This window comes from Penaeus japonicus, unplaced genomic scaffold (assembly GCF_977035675.1).
Source record: "Penaeus japonicus unplaced genomic scaffold, GWHDUDI00000001_assembly GWHDUDI00000018, whole genome shotgun sequence".
Taxonomy (NCBI): domain Eukaryota; kingdom Metazoa; phylum Arthropoda; class Malacostraca; order Decapoda; family Penaeidae; genus Penaeus; species Penaeus japonicus.
This window is the reverse complement of record NW_028234420.1, coordinates 16,464,273-16,476,772: the sequence shown is the minus strand read 5'-3', so window position 1 is coordinate 16,476,772 and position 12,500 is coordinate 16,464,273. Positions and strand designations below refer to the sequence as shown.

Below are 12,500 nucleotides of genomic sequence, written 5' to 3'. Positions count from 1 at the left end.
TATAATCCATAGTTGTTGTTTTTTGGTTTAACTATCTGTCTTTGTTTTATTTATTTATTTATTATGATTTTCCTTTTCTCTTCTTACTTTGCTTTTTTACTGAAAAGAGATATAGTTTCCCCCCTTTCTTTTTTTTCTTTTTTTTTTAGATACGGGTTACTTTTTCTTGTGAATGTCTGATTCTGGTTTAGATTACCTCATCACTTGGTCGCACTAAGATGGAAATACATAGCTTGTAGTTTTTAGATTATTTAAAGACAATGATTTCAGCATAAAAGAATAGTTTAACAGAGGAAAAATTGTATATAGAAATAACAAGATCAGGATTGATTAGGCATCCTAACATTATATGTATTTTGTTTTTAAGCATGTGATTTTAATAGATTCAAGAATGATCTTCACAGACATGCTGAATGAAGCAGGTGCACAGAAATTGTACATATGAAACCTCGGTGCAATGTTCCTCATACTTGAATACATTCTGCAGGCTGTGGACTGTGAAGAGGACTTCCTGGTTGCTGCCAACAGTGACATAGCGCAGTTGTGTGCGGAAAATATCCTCCTGTGGCAGCACTTCCTGTCAGTGGTGATGAGCTCGGAACCTGTAAGGCAACACCTGGCACGGCAACACCACATGCAGAGGGTGAGTGAGTTCAGAAAGGGAAGGAATACTCAGGAGCTGTATCTATCAAATTTATGGTCATTGTAATAATCTTGAGAATCGTTCCCAACCCGTAGTTTCATAACGCTTTGTTTTCCGGCAGGTAAAACGTTTTGCTGAGGCTTTTTTTGTCATTGACAACCCACGGCCATCAGCGAGTGGTTGCTATGATAGCAACTATCAGAACTATGTGATGGTGTCAGAAGCTGTCAGGAGATCTCGCTATTTCAATTCTCTACCACCCTTATCTATTGAATGTACAGAGGTAAGTTGAGTTGGAAAATGGATATATGTAGTTACTAATTGATCATATACTATCATATAAATGGAATCTACTGAGTAGTGTGGGAACTATTAACAAATGAATTGGTAAAAGTTATTCATGCATACCCATTGCCTCAGTTTTTAGAAATAGAATTTTTCAGTCTTCATTACAGAAAATGCTAGAGATTTTTTATTTTAAAACATTTTCTGCAGGTACTATCATGCATGTTGGCAATCATTTGGAGATATTTTAGAGATGTATTAGTAATCATTTATTCTTTAAGGGTTTTAGTTGTGTATATCAGTTAAAGAAAAAGAAATCATATAATATCAATATGAACTTTTGTTTTGATGATATGATTTGATAGTATAAAGTGGTTTTGTTTATAACATATTTTGAAAGCAAGTGTATTCAGTACTATAAGAAAAAAAAAATACAAAGAGGAAAAAAAAGAGAAAACTCCAGTCTACATAAATAATGACATTGGATTGTCTGGACCTTATTGTCATCTATATTAAGTATATCAGCCTACTTTTTCTAACATCTCACTGCCTAACATAGAATTTTAAGCATGTTATTACAATAGATGTAACTGTAAAACTACTGTATATGGATAGCTTTAGAAATTAAAAACACTTTATATATCCACGTCTTATTTAAGATTGCTTTTCATATTACCATTTATGTCTCTCCAATTTCTTCAAAACAAATTACTCACTTAACTGTCTAGTCCAAAATAAACTTAGATATTCATATTGATAAAATTGTGTCTTTGCTCTCTTTCATTAAATATATATTAGTTAAAATGTAAGAGTATTTTCTTTTCCATAGATGGATGGGGAAGTCTCAACTTTACCAGTAATATTTGAGGACCAGTATCAACATGTGGCAGAATTTGCTAGAAGGAGGTCTATTGTCAGTAGAAAATCAGGTAAGAATGATTTCTCTTGTAATTTTCTTTTCCTTTTAAATATATATCATATGCCCCTTTTGCCTTCATCTTCACCTTCCCATTCTCCTTCCTCCTCCTCCTCTTCTTCTTCTTCACTCTCACCCCCATTCTTCTTTCTCTTCCTCCTTCTATGTCTCTCCTTCCTCACATTTCTTTTTCAGTCTCTACCTTTATCTCCTCTCCCTCATCCTTCTCCTTTGCTTCAAATTCTTCTTCCTCTTTCACCTCTATTTTTGAGCAATTATGAGATCAACATAAAACAGATTTGTGATTGTTCTCTGATCCTTCCATATAAGTAGGCCTACTTACTGAAAATAAAGCTATTTTTATGTATCACTATTTTATTTAAAATCATACTGTTCCAAAAAAGTATTCCTTTTGAACATATATTAATGGCAACTTTTCTCTGCTCCCCAGAAAGCTACCTAAGCACAAACGACATCCAGATTGCCATGGACCAATTAGATGCAGAGAATGGCAAGCGGGAGGTGATACCACCTGATGTAACGAGACCTGAACCTCAGACTCGCAATGGCCTAAAAGTGGAGCCTCACATTACGGTTCTGACAAAGATTGAAGTCAAGTCGGCTGTTAATCACGACACCAAGTCACTCCCAGGCCATGATACAAAACCTATGACAAGTACCCTCTTTGATTCCAAGGCAGCAAGTATGAGTGGTTTCGAGTCCAGAGCTACAACGAGCAGTGACGCGAAGGTAACAAAATACGGGTCCACAAAGTCCACAAAAAGTCAACCTCTGAGTGTCAAGACAACAATCCAAAACTATGTGATAGAGAAGGAAAATGTTCACAGCAAAGAGTCCCAGAATACCTTAAAAGCCAAACCAGGAGAGGGCCGTTCTCGTAGCAGTGACTCCCGTGTATCGTCTGTCCATAGTGGTGGAAGTGGCAGCAGCAAACACACTCTGGGTAGTGGATCTGAGAGTGATGAAAAGACACTTGGTTCTAAGGGATCCAAGGGCTCAAAAGGCTCGAAGGAGTCGAAAGGTTCCAAAGGATCCGCAAATAAGGTGGAGTCAGAACCTGAGGATAAGCCTCCAATACCCCCAAGAACAGACAAAATGCCAAAGGATTTCAAGCCCCCCATTCCCCCTAAAACTCACAAGCTTCCAATGGCACGAAACAGTTTAAAAGAGAAATTAAAGAATAACTTGCGGTTAGAGCTGAGGCTTCCAGCTAATCAAGGGTCTGCTTACAAAAGAGCAAAGTTCAAAGTCAAGCTCATACAGCGTGCGCAGCAGCTTCGCTCCAGTGGATCCAGTAACCACAAGAGCAAGCGCTCCCAGGCAAACGCCATAGCTGAAAACGTTGTCCTCCTGAAGTATCGTCGGCTGGAGCCATCTCTAAGTATGCCTTACAACCTTGGGGCCCATACTCCTGGAAGTGGTAGTGGTGGTGGAGGGGACCAACCCATGAGGCACTCGCAAAGCACCCTCTCTATGCCTTCCTTCTTGTGGGAAGTAGCCAATGCCTCGTCCCCTGGAATCACAGAATCAATGCCAGATCTTTTGGCTTCAGATACAGAATCCTCTTCTGAAATCAACCACAAAGGACCACCACCTCCAAGACCCATGCGTTTAGACAGAAAACCACCTGTTCTCTCAAATGTTGAAGTGGGTCTTGTATCTGCCACAGATTCCACACTACTACAGATTGGAGGAGAGAAAGTAGAGTCATTAACATTAAATAAGAAACTGACATCGCCAGTAAAGAAAACACCAGACAATCCAAAGCCACTGATCCTTCAACAGGATTCTTCTTCCAATAGTGATATTACTTCAGAGCGAAGTGGTTGGGTCTCAAACTCCAGCAGACAAAGTTCTGGTTCGTCAAGTGGGCAGATTAGTCCTGATTTAGACATAAAACAGTTTCCCATAAAAGATATGCTTACTGCAACTTCCACCACCCAGTATAAGAATGGAAGCAAATCTAGTGGACCAGATTCCAGTGTAAGGAACAACAATGCAGGAAACGTTAATGGAGTCAAAATAAATGGAACAAAAGTTAATGGGTCAAAGTCAAACAGAAGCAAACAAAGTGGAGGCAAGGCAAATGGACCTCCCACAGCCAAGACACCTGTTAATGATGCACCTGTAAAGACTATAACCGGAGTTAAGTACAAAAATAAAGGGTCAAGAAGTCCAGCTAACCAGAGAGTGAGTCGATCAGAGTCTAGAGGACAGAATCACAAAGCTGCTGGCAAGGAGGTTACACAGAGATCAGCCTCTAATGATCAGTTACAGGTCAAACAAAGAAAGAGCCCACACAGGAAAGAAGTTAAAAAGTCTCAGTCACTGCAGAGAGTAAACCATTCAAATCGACCGGAATCTCATGTGTATGAGGAAGTGCCACTTCCACCTCCCCCAAAGGAATTTCAGGACCCATCACCTGCTCTCAGGGAAGCTTTAAGACGTGGAGGGTTTGCAACTACAGGAAGAATCCCCAGGGAGGACAGAGGAGCCAAACGTGCTGCCATTACAGCCTATAAAGATAGACCGAGAAGCGAAAGCCCAAAGACCGAAACTGGCAGAGCTCAGAGGGATGACGACCACAAGACTGAAAGAAGTCATGGAAACAGTTCCAAGACCATCACACCAAGACATAGTGGAGAGTTTGAACTTGAAGACATAAGTCATGTGTATGAAAGTGTAAGTGAAGTTTTGAATGATGTAAAGAGAAGTTCTAGGAAATCAGGTCATGTACATGACAAATTTAATTCTTTACCCTCAATGAGGAGAAGAAACCAACAGACAGCAACAGGAACAGGGAGACCAGAAAAGAGGGGACCAAATAGAAAAACAGCAGGAACACCAGACCGTCTCTCAGAACCAACACCGACAAAACTCAACCAACATTATATTAACGGGACAGAACGTGTAAGGACACAGTCAGCACCTCCACCTATCATTGACAAGAGTGACTCTTTCAAGGATCAATCTAGCTTACGAGAAGCAAGAGAGACCAGGTCCCAGAGAAGATCTGATCCCTTTTCAACAAAATCTGAACCTCCAACTCATTTGGCAGACAGTAAGTGCACCTTGTTAGAGCTCTTCCTGGAACAGCAAGGAGCAAGTGTCTGGGCTCACCGTGAAGCACAAAGAGAACTCCTGAAGGCAGCACAGAATGCAGCCAAAAAGGAAGCTGCTGTTAATGCAGAAGCTCAGCTGCAAGATGTTGCCAGGAAGGCAGAAGAGCAGGCCAAAGGAGCCTCTGACATGAAAGTCAAGCCAGATATAATGAATGATGCGTTTGATGACAGCATGTCTGACATTCCACCACCTCCAAGACCTCCATCACCAAGGTATTTCTTTTCTTCTTTGTGCTACTGACTGTGATTTGTTCCTTAGACAAGCTAAGAAATATTAGATAGATGATCTTAAGTAAGATTGGATAAATAAATATACATATACATTTTTTTCCTATATATAATATATCATATATGATATATATAATATATATAATATATGTAATATATATAATATATATAATATATATAATATATATAATATATATATATAATATCTATTTATTTATTTATTTATTTATATATGTATATAGGTAAATACATAGATAGATAGATATATAGGTATATGGATACATGGATATATAGATATAAAGATATAGATATATTGATATACATAAATATATAGATAGATAGATAGATAGATATAGTCATGACATAGTCAACAAAAACCTCACTCACACACATACAACAGGGACAGAGGTGAGCCAAAGTGCACGTGTCCGTCTGAACTGCGGAAGGAACGAGGCCGGCTAGAGGACCCGCCAGACTTACTGCCCCCGAAATTAGTGCCACCGGTAGCAGACACTCTTGCATTCGTCAAGGCTAAAGAAGAGTTCATGCAGCAAATAAACTTCCAGGGCCTTCTGTATAGGTATTGAGAGAAGATTGTGTTATGTTTGATGCAATGTTTTTTTTTTTTTTCTCAGATTAAGTAATATGGTTAGATATTTTATGTGTATGGTGTATAAAACAACTAGATCTCAAGATATATGACAGAAGCGTATTGCTAGTTTGATCTGAATTCCAACTAGTTGAAATTTATATCTCTAGTAGGCATGACAAGTTATGTGATAAAATTTGTTCTAATCTTTTCAGTGATTTTAGTGGTTTGGCCTCCACTGTACCGTACTTCCATGTGAGTGATGACTGTCGAGTACTTTCACCTGACGGTCTCCACTTAATCATTTGTGTTCATGGTTTAGATGGGAACTCTGCTGACCTTAGGCTTATCAAGACCTATCTAGAAATAGGCCTCCCAGGAGCTAATCTAGATTTTCTCATGTCAGAGCGAAATCAAGTAAGTTACAGTTGATTTCAGTAGGTTTGAGTGAATATTGTTAATTACTTTCTGTGAGTACTTTAGAAAGTGTGAATTTTTTTTTTTTCTGTGTTCATATTGATTTTGGTATTACTATTATTATTGTTATTATTATTATTATTATTATTATTATTATTATAATTATAATTATTATTATGAAAATAACGTTAAGAAATCTTTACCAATCAAGGATACTCCTTTTAACATGCCTTCTCTGTTCCAGGGGGACACTTTTTCAAACTTTGAAACGTTGACTGAACGACTAGTTTCCGAAATCTTGTATCACATCGATGCCTACAACCTCAACCCGAAGCGGATATCCTTCGTGGGCCATTCCCTGGGTAACATTATCATCCGAGGGGCAGTGTCACATCCAGACATGAAGCCGTTCCTACCCAAGCTTCACACTTTTCTCTCACTCTCGGGACCACACCTCGGGACACTGTATAATAATAGCGGCCTCGTTAACATGGGTGAGTAGTATGCTCCTTTTTTTTTTCTTCTCTTTTGTTGGCTATTTTTTATATATAGCTTGTTTTTCTCATTCTTTTTATATTGTTGTTTCTTTTATTTTTACTTTTTTTTTTTAGAAAATGTACGTATGTATATATATTTTGTCCATTTCTTTTTTTTTTTAGTTAGCGGTTCTTTGAAGAGCATAATTCACTGATGATATTAAAAAAAAAAACATATACCTTACCATTGCATAGTCTATCAGATCCTTAAATGAAAGTTATGAGTTGAACTGAATATGATAGAAAACGTTGAAATTGTAATGGACTCGTTTCTCTTTGTTTGTAGTTTGAGAAAAAAGACTAAAACTGAGAGCTAGGGAATGGATATTTTGTTTCCAGTGTCCAAGAATTCTTGTCCGTCTATACCAGTCATATGGACTCCACAGGCTTTTGCAGTAGACCTTTACATATGGAGAAATAAAGACTTCCCAAGTTTATTCTAATTTGTATTAATTTACTGTCCTCTTCTTTATACATCCAGGAATGTGGTTTATGCAGAAGTGGAAGAAATCGGGGTCTTTGCTACAATTATCCCTCAAGGATAGAGTTGATATACGCCAGACATTCCTATATAGACTCTCTCAGGTAAGTGATAGATCTGATGAATACAATTGTCTGCATTGTAGCTCTTCTCATGATGTTTAATATTATCAAAATTATAAGAATTATAGTCTGGCATTGTACGCTTATTGACCCTTTTAAGAGGAAGTGTTTTCCTTAGCCTTGAATTTTCAATTAATGAAGTGGTAGTTTCCAATTGTTATATCAAGTTTATTTACCTCTGATTATTATTATTTTTTTTTTATTCATTTCCTAAAACTACAAGCAATGGCACTCCAAACAAATTTGAATTCATAGAGATTATGATAAGCTATTCATTGAATTTGTCCGTTAATTTCTCTTCTCCTGTACTCCAACTTTTGACCTTTTGCAGCGTTCCCAACTCCACCATTTCCGCAACGTGTTACTCTGTGGATCATCGCAAGACAGATATGTCCCATTACACTCTGCCAGGATTGAACTCTGTCGACAGGCTGTTAAGGATACTTCCGTTATGGGTGAGATTTTATTTTTCCTGCCTTCTTCTCTGTTTTTTCTTATCTCCTTTCTTACTTTCTTTTGGATTCCCATTTCTTTTTGTAATCCCTTACTTTCTTTTTCTTTTTGCCTTATTTCTTTTTTTTGTCTCCTTCTATTTCTCCCTCTTTGCATGCTGTCTCCTTTCGTGCTTTATCTTGCCTCCTGTATTTGCTGTTTCTTTTCTTTCTCATTTTTTAATCTTATTTTCTTTCTATTTCTTTATTTCTTTAAGTTTTTCTTCTTGTGTATCAATATTACATAAGAAAATGAACAAGGCATTTTTATCATCTTTCATGTGTGTTTATACATGCATATACTTATGCTTATACTTAAACTTATACTTATACTTATACTTGTACATTTATTTAAATATATATGTGTGTGTGTGTGTGTGTGTGTGTGTGTGTGTGTGTGTGTGTGTGTGTGTGTGTGTGTGTGTGTGTGTGTGTGTGTGTGTGTGTGTGTGTGTGTGTGTGTGTGTGTGTGGCTCGTTATTGTTTCCCTCATTAAAGTATATTCCCACTGATCTTCTTCTCACCCCTCCACCTACACCTCTATCCACAGGAGCAGCTTACCGTGAAATGGTATCCAACCTGCTTCAGCCAATCATCAGCTCTCCGTCTGTGACCCTCGTGAGGTATGACATCCACCATGCTCTGCCCTCAACTGCCAACTCCCTCATAGGCCGAGCTGCTCACATTGCTGTCCTGGACTCGGAACTCTTTATTGAAAAGTTTCTCTTAGTGACGGGATTGAAGTATTTCAAGTAATTTCTAGCTTTATATGTAGCATTTCAGGTATTCATATTTTCTACTTAGCCAAGTAAGACGTTTGAGTAAAAAATAAATAAATGAAAAAAAAATTGCAACGTGTGTGAAATATGTAAAAATTGTAAATAGGAAAATTTTACACTGGTATCTAAGACAAGGGGAGAGAGAGGTGTGTAGTGGAATTTTGTCTTTTTTATTTTATTTATTAAGCATTTATGTACATTTAAGTAAAAAAAAAAAGAGAGAGTAAACAGAGACAGGAGAGTGTTGAGGACTGAGTGTAAAGGATCATATAATACGTATTGGCAGCTATGAAAAACAGAAAATGCAATTGTTGGGAGACTTAGAAAGTATGGTTTTTACACGATTATGGAGTGGGATATCAGGAATCATTATGGTTGTGATGAAAAGATTCTAAGGGCGTGTACATATTTTTAAATACTTGATGTTCCTTAAGTATAAGGAAGATGTAAAAGAACTCATCACATTAGATAGATGTATTACTTTATATTGAGAGTGTGTTTATAAGACAGTGTCTTATATGTTGTCAATGTGTTCATAGCTTTTGGCAGCCTTTAGGTTAACAGGACATTTACAGAGAATGTGTTAATGATAAAGGAAATCCCCCCATCCTCTCTCACTAGCATTGGTCTCGCTAAAGTAGTGAAGGCCGGTCGTGTAACATTACCAGAGTATAGGATTGGGGTAGATAGATAAATCTGTAGAAACACTTGTTTTGTAAAAGCTGAGAGATATAAAAAAAAATGAAAGAGGAATTGACCTTTGCATGAACAGTGACATAATCATCTCGTTTCTGTTGGTTTGCACTGCTGGTTTACCATCATGTGGATATATCCACTTTTTTTTTCTTGTAATTATGACTTTTTCAGTATTTCATTTTGTGTTCATTTTTTAGATTTTTTTTTGTAAGCAGATGAACTCTAGAATTTGAAAGTTTTGTAATGGCAAAGACCTAGGGTAGGAAGAGTTTTATCAATATGGTAAAGCATTCTTCATTTCCATTAGAAAAAATATATATATGTTGTATTAATTATTTATGTGGCAGCAGGAAGAACAAGAAATTGTTAGTCCTAGAATGAACTCTTTATTAGTTTCTTCCAAAGCATTTTGTTTCGAGAGCCAGCAAACTAAAGGACGGGGTCACAGACGGAATAGAATCAGAAAGAAATTTCTTCAAGAGATCTCAGTACGCCAAAACTGGAGAACACAGCACATCAAAACACTGCTCAGCTTACCATTGTGGTTTAAGCCATAGTTCCTGGTACAAGGTATGGCATACCAAGTGCATCAGGAGTTGTGGTGTTGTTTTGATACCAGGAATGTCATAATATTTGCATTGTGAGATATCATTTTTTTTATGAATGGTAATTTAATTTGTAAGTCCTTAAAAAACCTGTTCGTGTTCACCTTCAGATGAGAACACTGATATGAAGTACATGTATACACGTATGTGCGTAATGTTACGGATGTATGGAATGAAAAATATTGTATAAAGAGAAGTGCGTATCATATTGTCTTGCAAGGGGTATGCCTGAAGAATTTTAAGGTATGTATGTGCAAGGTGTGTTAGCAAATGAGGTTTATAGTCATTTCAAAGTTTATCATCTTCATAGACTATATGTAATCATTTCCATGTATTGCTAGAAATACCAAAGATGATATATCTTTTTTTTGTTTTAATCAACAAACTTGCATTCTTGGAGAAATGCTGACACTGTAAAATTGGTATTTTATGTGTCTTATTTGTTAATGCTGGAAAGCATTATATGAACAATTTGCAGTAATCAGTGAAATGTAATGATGTACTGTGATACATAACTTATGGTTCAGTACACCGGATGTTGGAGCCAGTGCCATCTCTTTACATGAAAAGCTCAATATACAAACAACTCTGGGAATATAACTTTTCACCAGTTAAAAAAAAGTGCCAAGCTCTCTTTGAGTAAAATGTTAAATCTGGCAGTATTCTGTGAAGTACATTGCAAATTGTATAATTACAGTTTTGATTGAAATGTCGTAGAAGCATTGTCTCATGCTTGGGATATTAAGTTGACGGTATCAAATATATGAACCTTACTGGAATGAATTAGAAGTAATGAATAAATATAAAAGGAATAATAAAGGAGAAAAAAGTCTATATATTTGATTACTACAACACTTTACTTGACACAATAACATGTTCACTGCAACATATTGATTTGGCTGTTGATTCTCACTTCTCAGTACTAACTAATTTACCAAATCATTAAAAGCAACTGTCACATACTTGAATTTCCAAAAATCTGTCAAGATATTCTGTTAACAGAATAAAGGGGATACTGAGAACACTACACACTATAGTACACACTGCTGTTGGCTCTCCACTTGATATCTGCTTGTGCACCACATAGCTACATGCCACTCTCACTAGACGACTTTCTATCAGACGTTGGCCGATAACTTTCAGAGAGAAGAATCTAAGAGCTTGAATGATGAATTTGAATGATTGTGGGTAGAGATGACCAATGTAAGTAATTATTATTGATATACTGTGTCATATAAATTGTTACTGAGTGATTAATTTCTGTATAGGGAATGGGTAGATGAAATGCTGCATACGATTAAACCTCTTTGATATTAGGAAGTTTGTATATAGTAAATAGAAAAGGAATTTGATGAAACCAAATGTAATCTACATCATAATTAGAACCAACCATTGAAATTCCAGTAATTTTAGTACATCCTAAAGTGGTTTAGTGATATGTGACTTATGATGCCCGTCTGATAATTTTTTCAACATTATAATCACAAGAAGTGTTGAAGAAAATCTTGATTCTTTTATAAGTGATGTCAGGGTTTATTCAGTGTGATAATTGATGTATAATTAAGTCAGTGTATCATAATATATCATGCTCATAGTTCAGTTTTTATTCATAGTTATGCATTTGATCATGGTCATGCAACAATGATGTACAGTAGGAAGTTCATTATTCAGTCATATGTAAAGTGAAAGAATTTACCAACATTTCTTAAACTAACAGTGATGCTGAAGGGAAAGATTTTTTTGTTTTTTTGCGATAGTTTACGTCCAAGTTGCTGACCCTTTTGTCTAATTTCTCTTGATGGTAAAAAACAAGAAGACGGTCTTTTGAAGGGAAAAAAAAGTAATGATAGCAGAATTATTAACAATTTTGTGTGGAGTTGGAATCAGAAAGATTGAAAAGAAGAAAATGTATAAAAGGTAAAGATGGTCTGGTTGTACTTGAAGCCAGATAAGGTTGTATCAGTGCTGCTTGTTTCATCTTTAAAAAAAAAAGATAAAAAAATATCCTTTATGCTTTATTAGTAAGTAATAGCTTTTCATAGTACTGCCTTTGGTGTAATTAGACATCTAAGATTTTGTTGTGCCCAGTGCTCATTAAATAAGAGTTTGGGATTTTGACAGGTATTTGAATTTTCAACTGGGATGTATCACTGTAAGTACAAAGTAATTTACAGTATTAACCTTCAAACACTTTACAATTCAATTGTAACTTTTTAAGACGAGAAATTTCTACCCGAGAGAAATCGTTAACAAGAAAACCAGAGGCTGGAAATGTACAATTTATCTACAAATCTTGTTGATATTCAGTCTCATCTGTATTGAAAATGTACGTAAGCATACCTCATTCACAACAACAGTGGTGATTAACTCATATGTTGTTCTCTAAGCTTCTTTTATCCTGGTGATGTTCTTGTATGTGGTCACATTCTCTTTAACAATAAAATGTTCATGCACTTTTTATATAAGATTCAGATGTCAATTTTTTAGTATTTCTAAAAGTTTGCTTTTTATTTGTTATTAAATTGATAGACATACATACTTTTTATCTTCTATGAATGGACCTGCTCTT

General features: G+C 36.1%; 1 protein-coding gene across 2 annotated transcripts in view; it reads left to right on the top strand.

Annotated features, from left to right (window-relative positions):
* The window catches only part of LOC122250507 (uncharacterized), a 27,720-nt gene that overhangs the window by 14,911 nt on the left and 309 nt on the right, over positions 1 to 12,500 (top strand). For both annotated transcript variants that reach the window (XM_086546675.1, XM_086546674.1), the window contains 10 exons: positions 488 to 643; positions 765 to 926; positions 1,758 to 1,857; positions 2,296 to 5,200; positions 5,616 to 5,795; positions 6,020 to 6,221; positions 6,466 to 6,715; positions 7,239 to 7,342; positions 7,692 to 7,815; positions 8,402 to 12,500. The exon at positions 8,402 to 12,500 is cut by the window's right edge and continues 309 nt beyond it. In XM_086546675.1, coding sequence (XP_086402801.1) covers positions 488 to 643; positions 765 to 926; positions 1,758 to 1,857; positions 2,296 to 5,200; positions 5,616 to 5,795; positions 6,020 to 6,221; positions 6,466 to 6,715; positions 7,239 to 7,342; positions 7,692 to 7,815; positions 8,402 to 8,607 — 4,389 coding nt within the window. In that variant the 3' untranslated portion in view covers positions 8,608 to 12,500. The remainder of the gene's footprint in view (positions 1 to 487; positions 644 to 764; positions 927 to 1,757; positions 1,858 to 2,295; positions 5,201 to 5,615; positions 5,796 to 6,019; positions 6,222 to 6,465; positions 6,716 to 7,238; positions 7,343 to 7,691; positions 7,816 to 8,401) is intronic.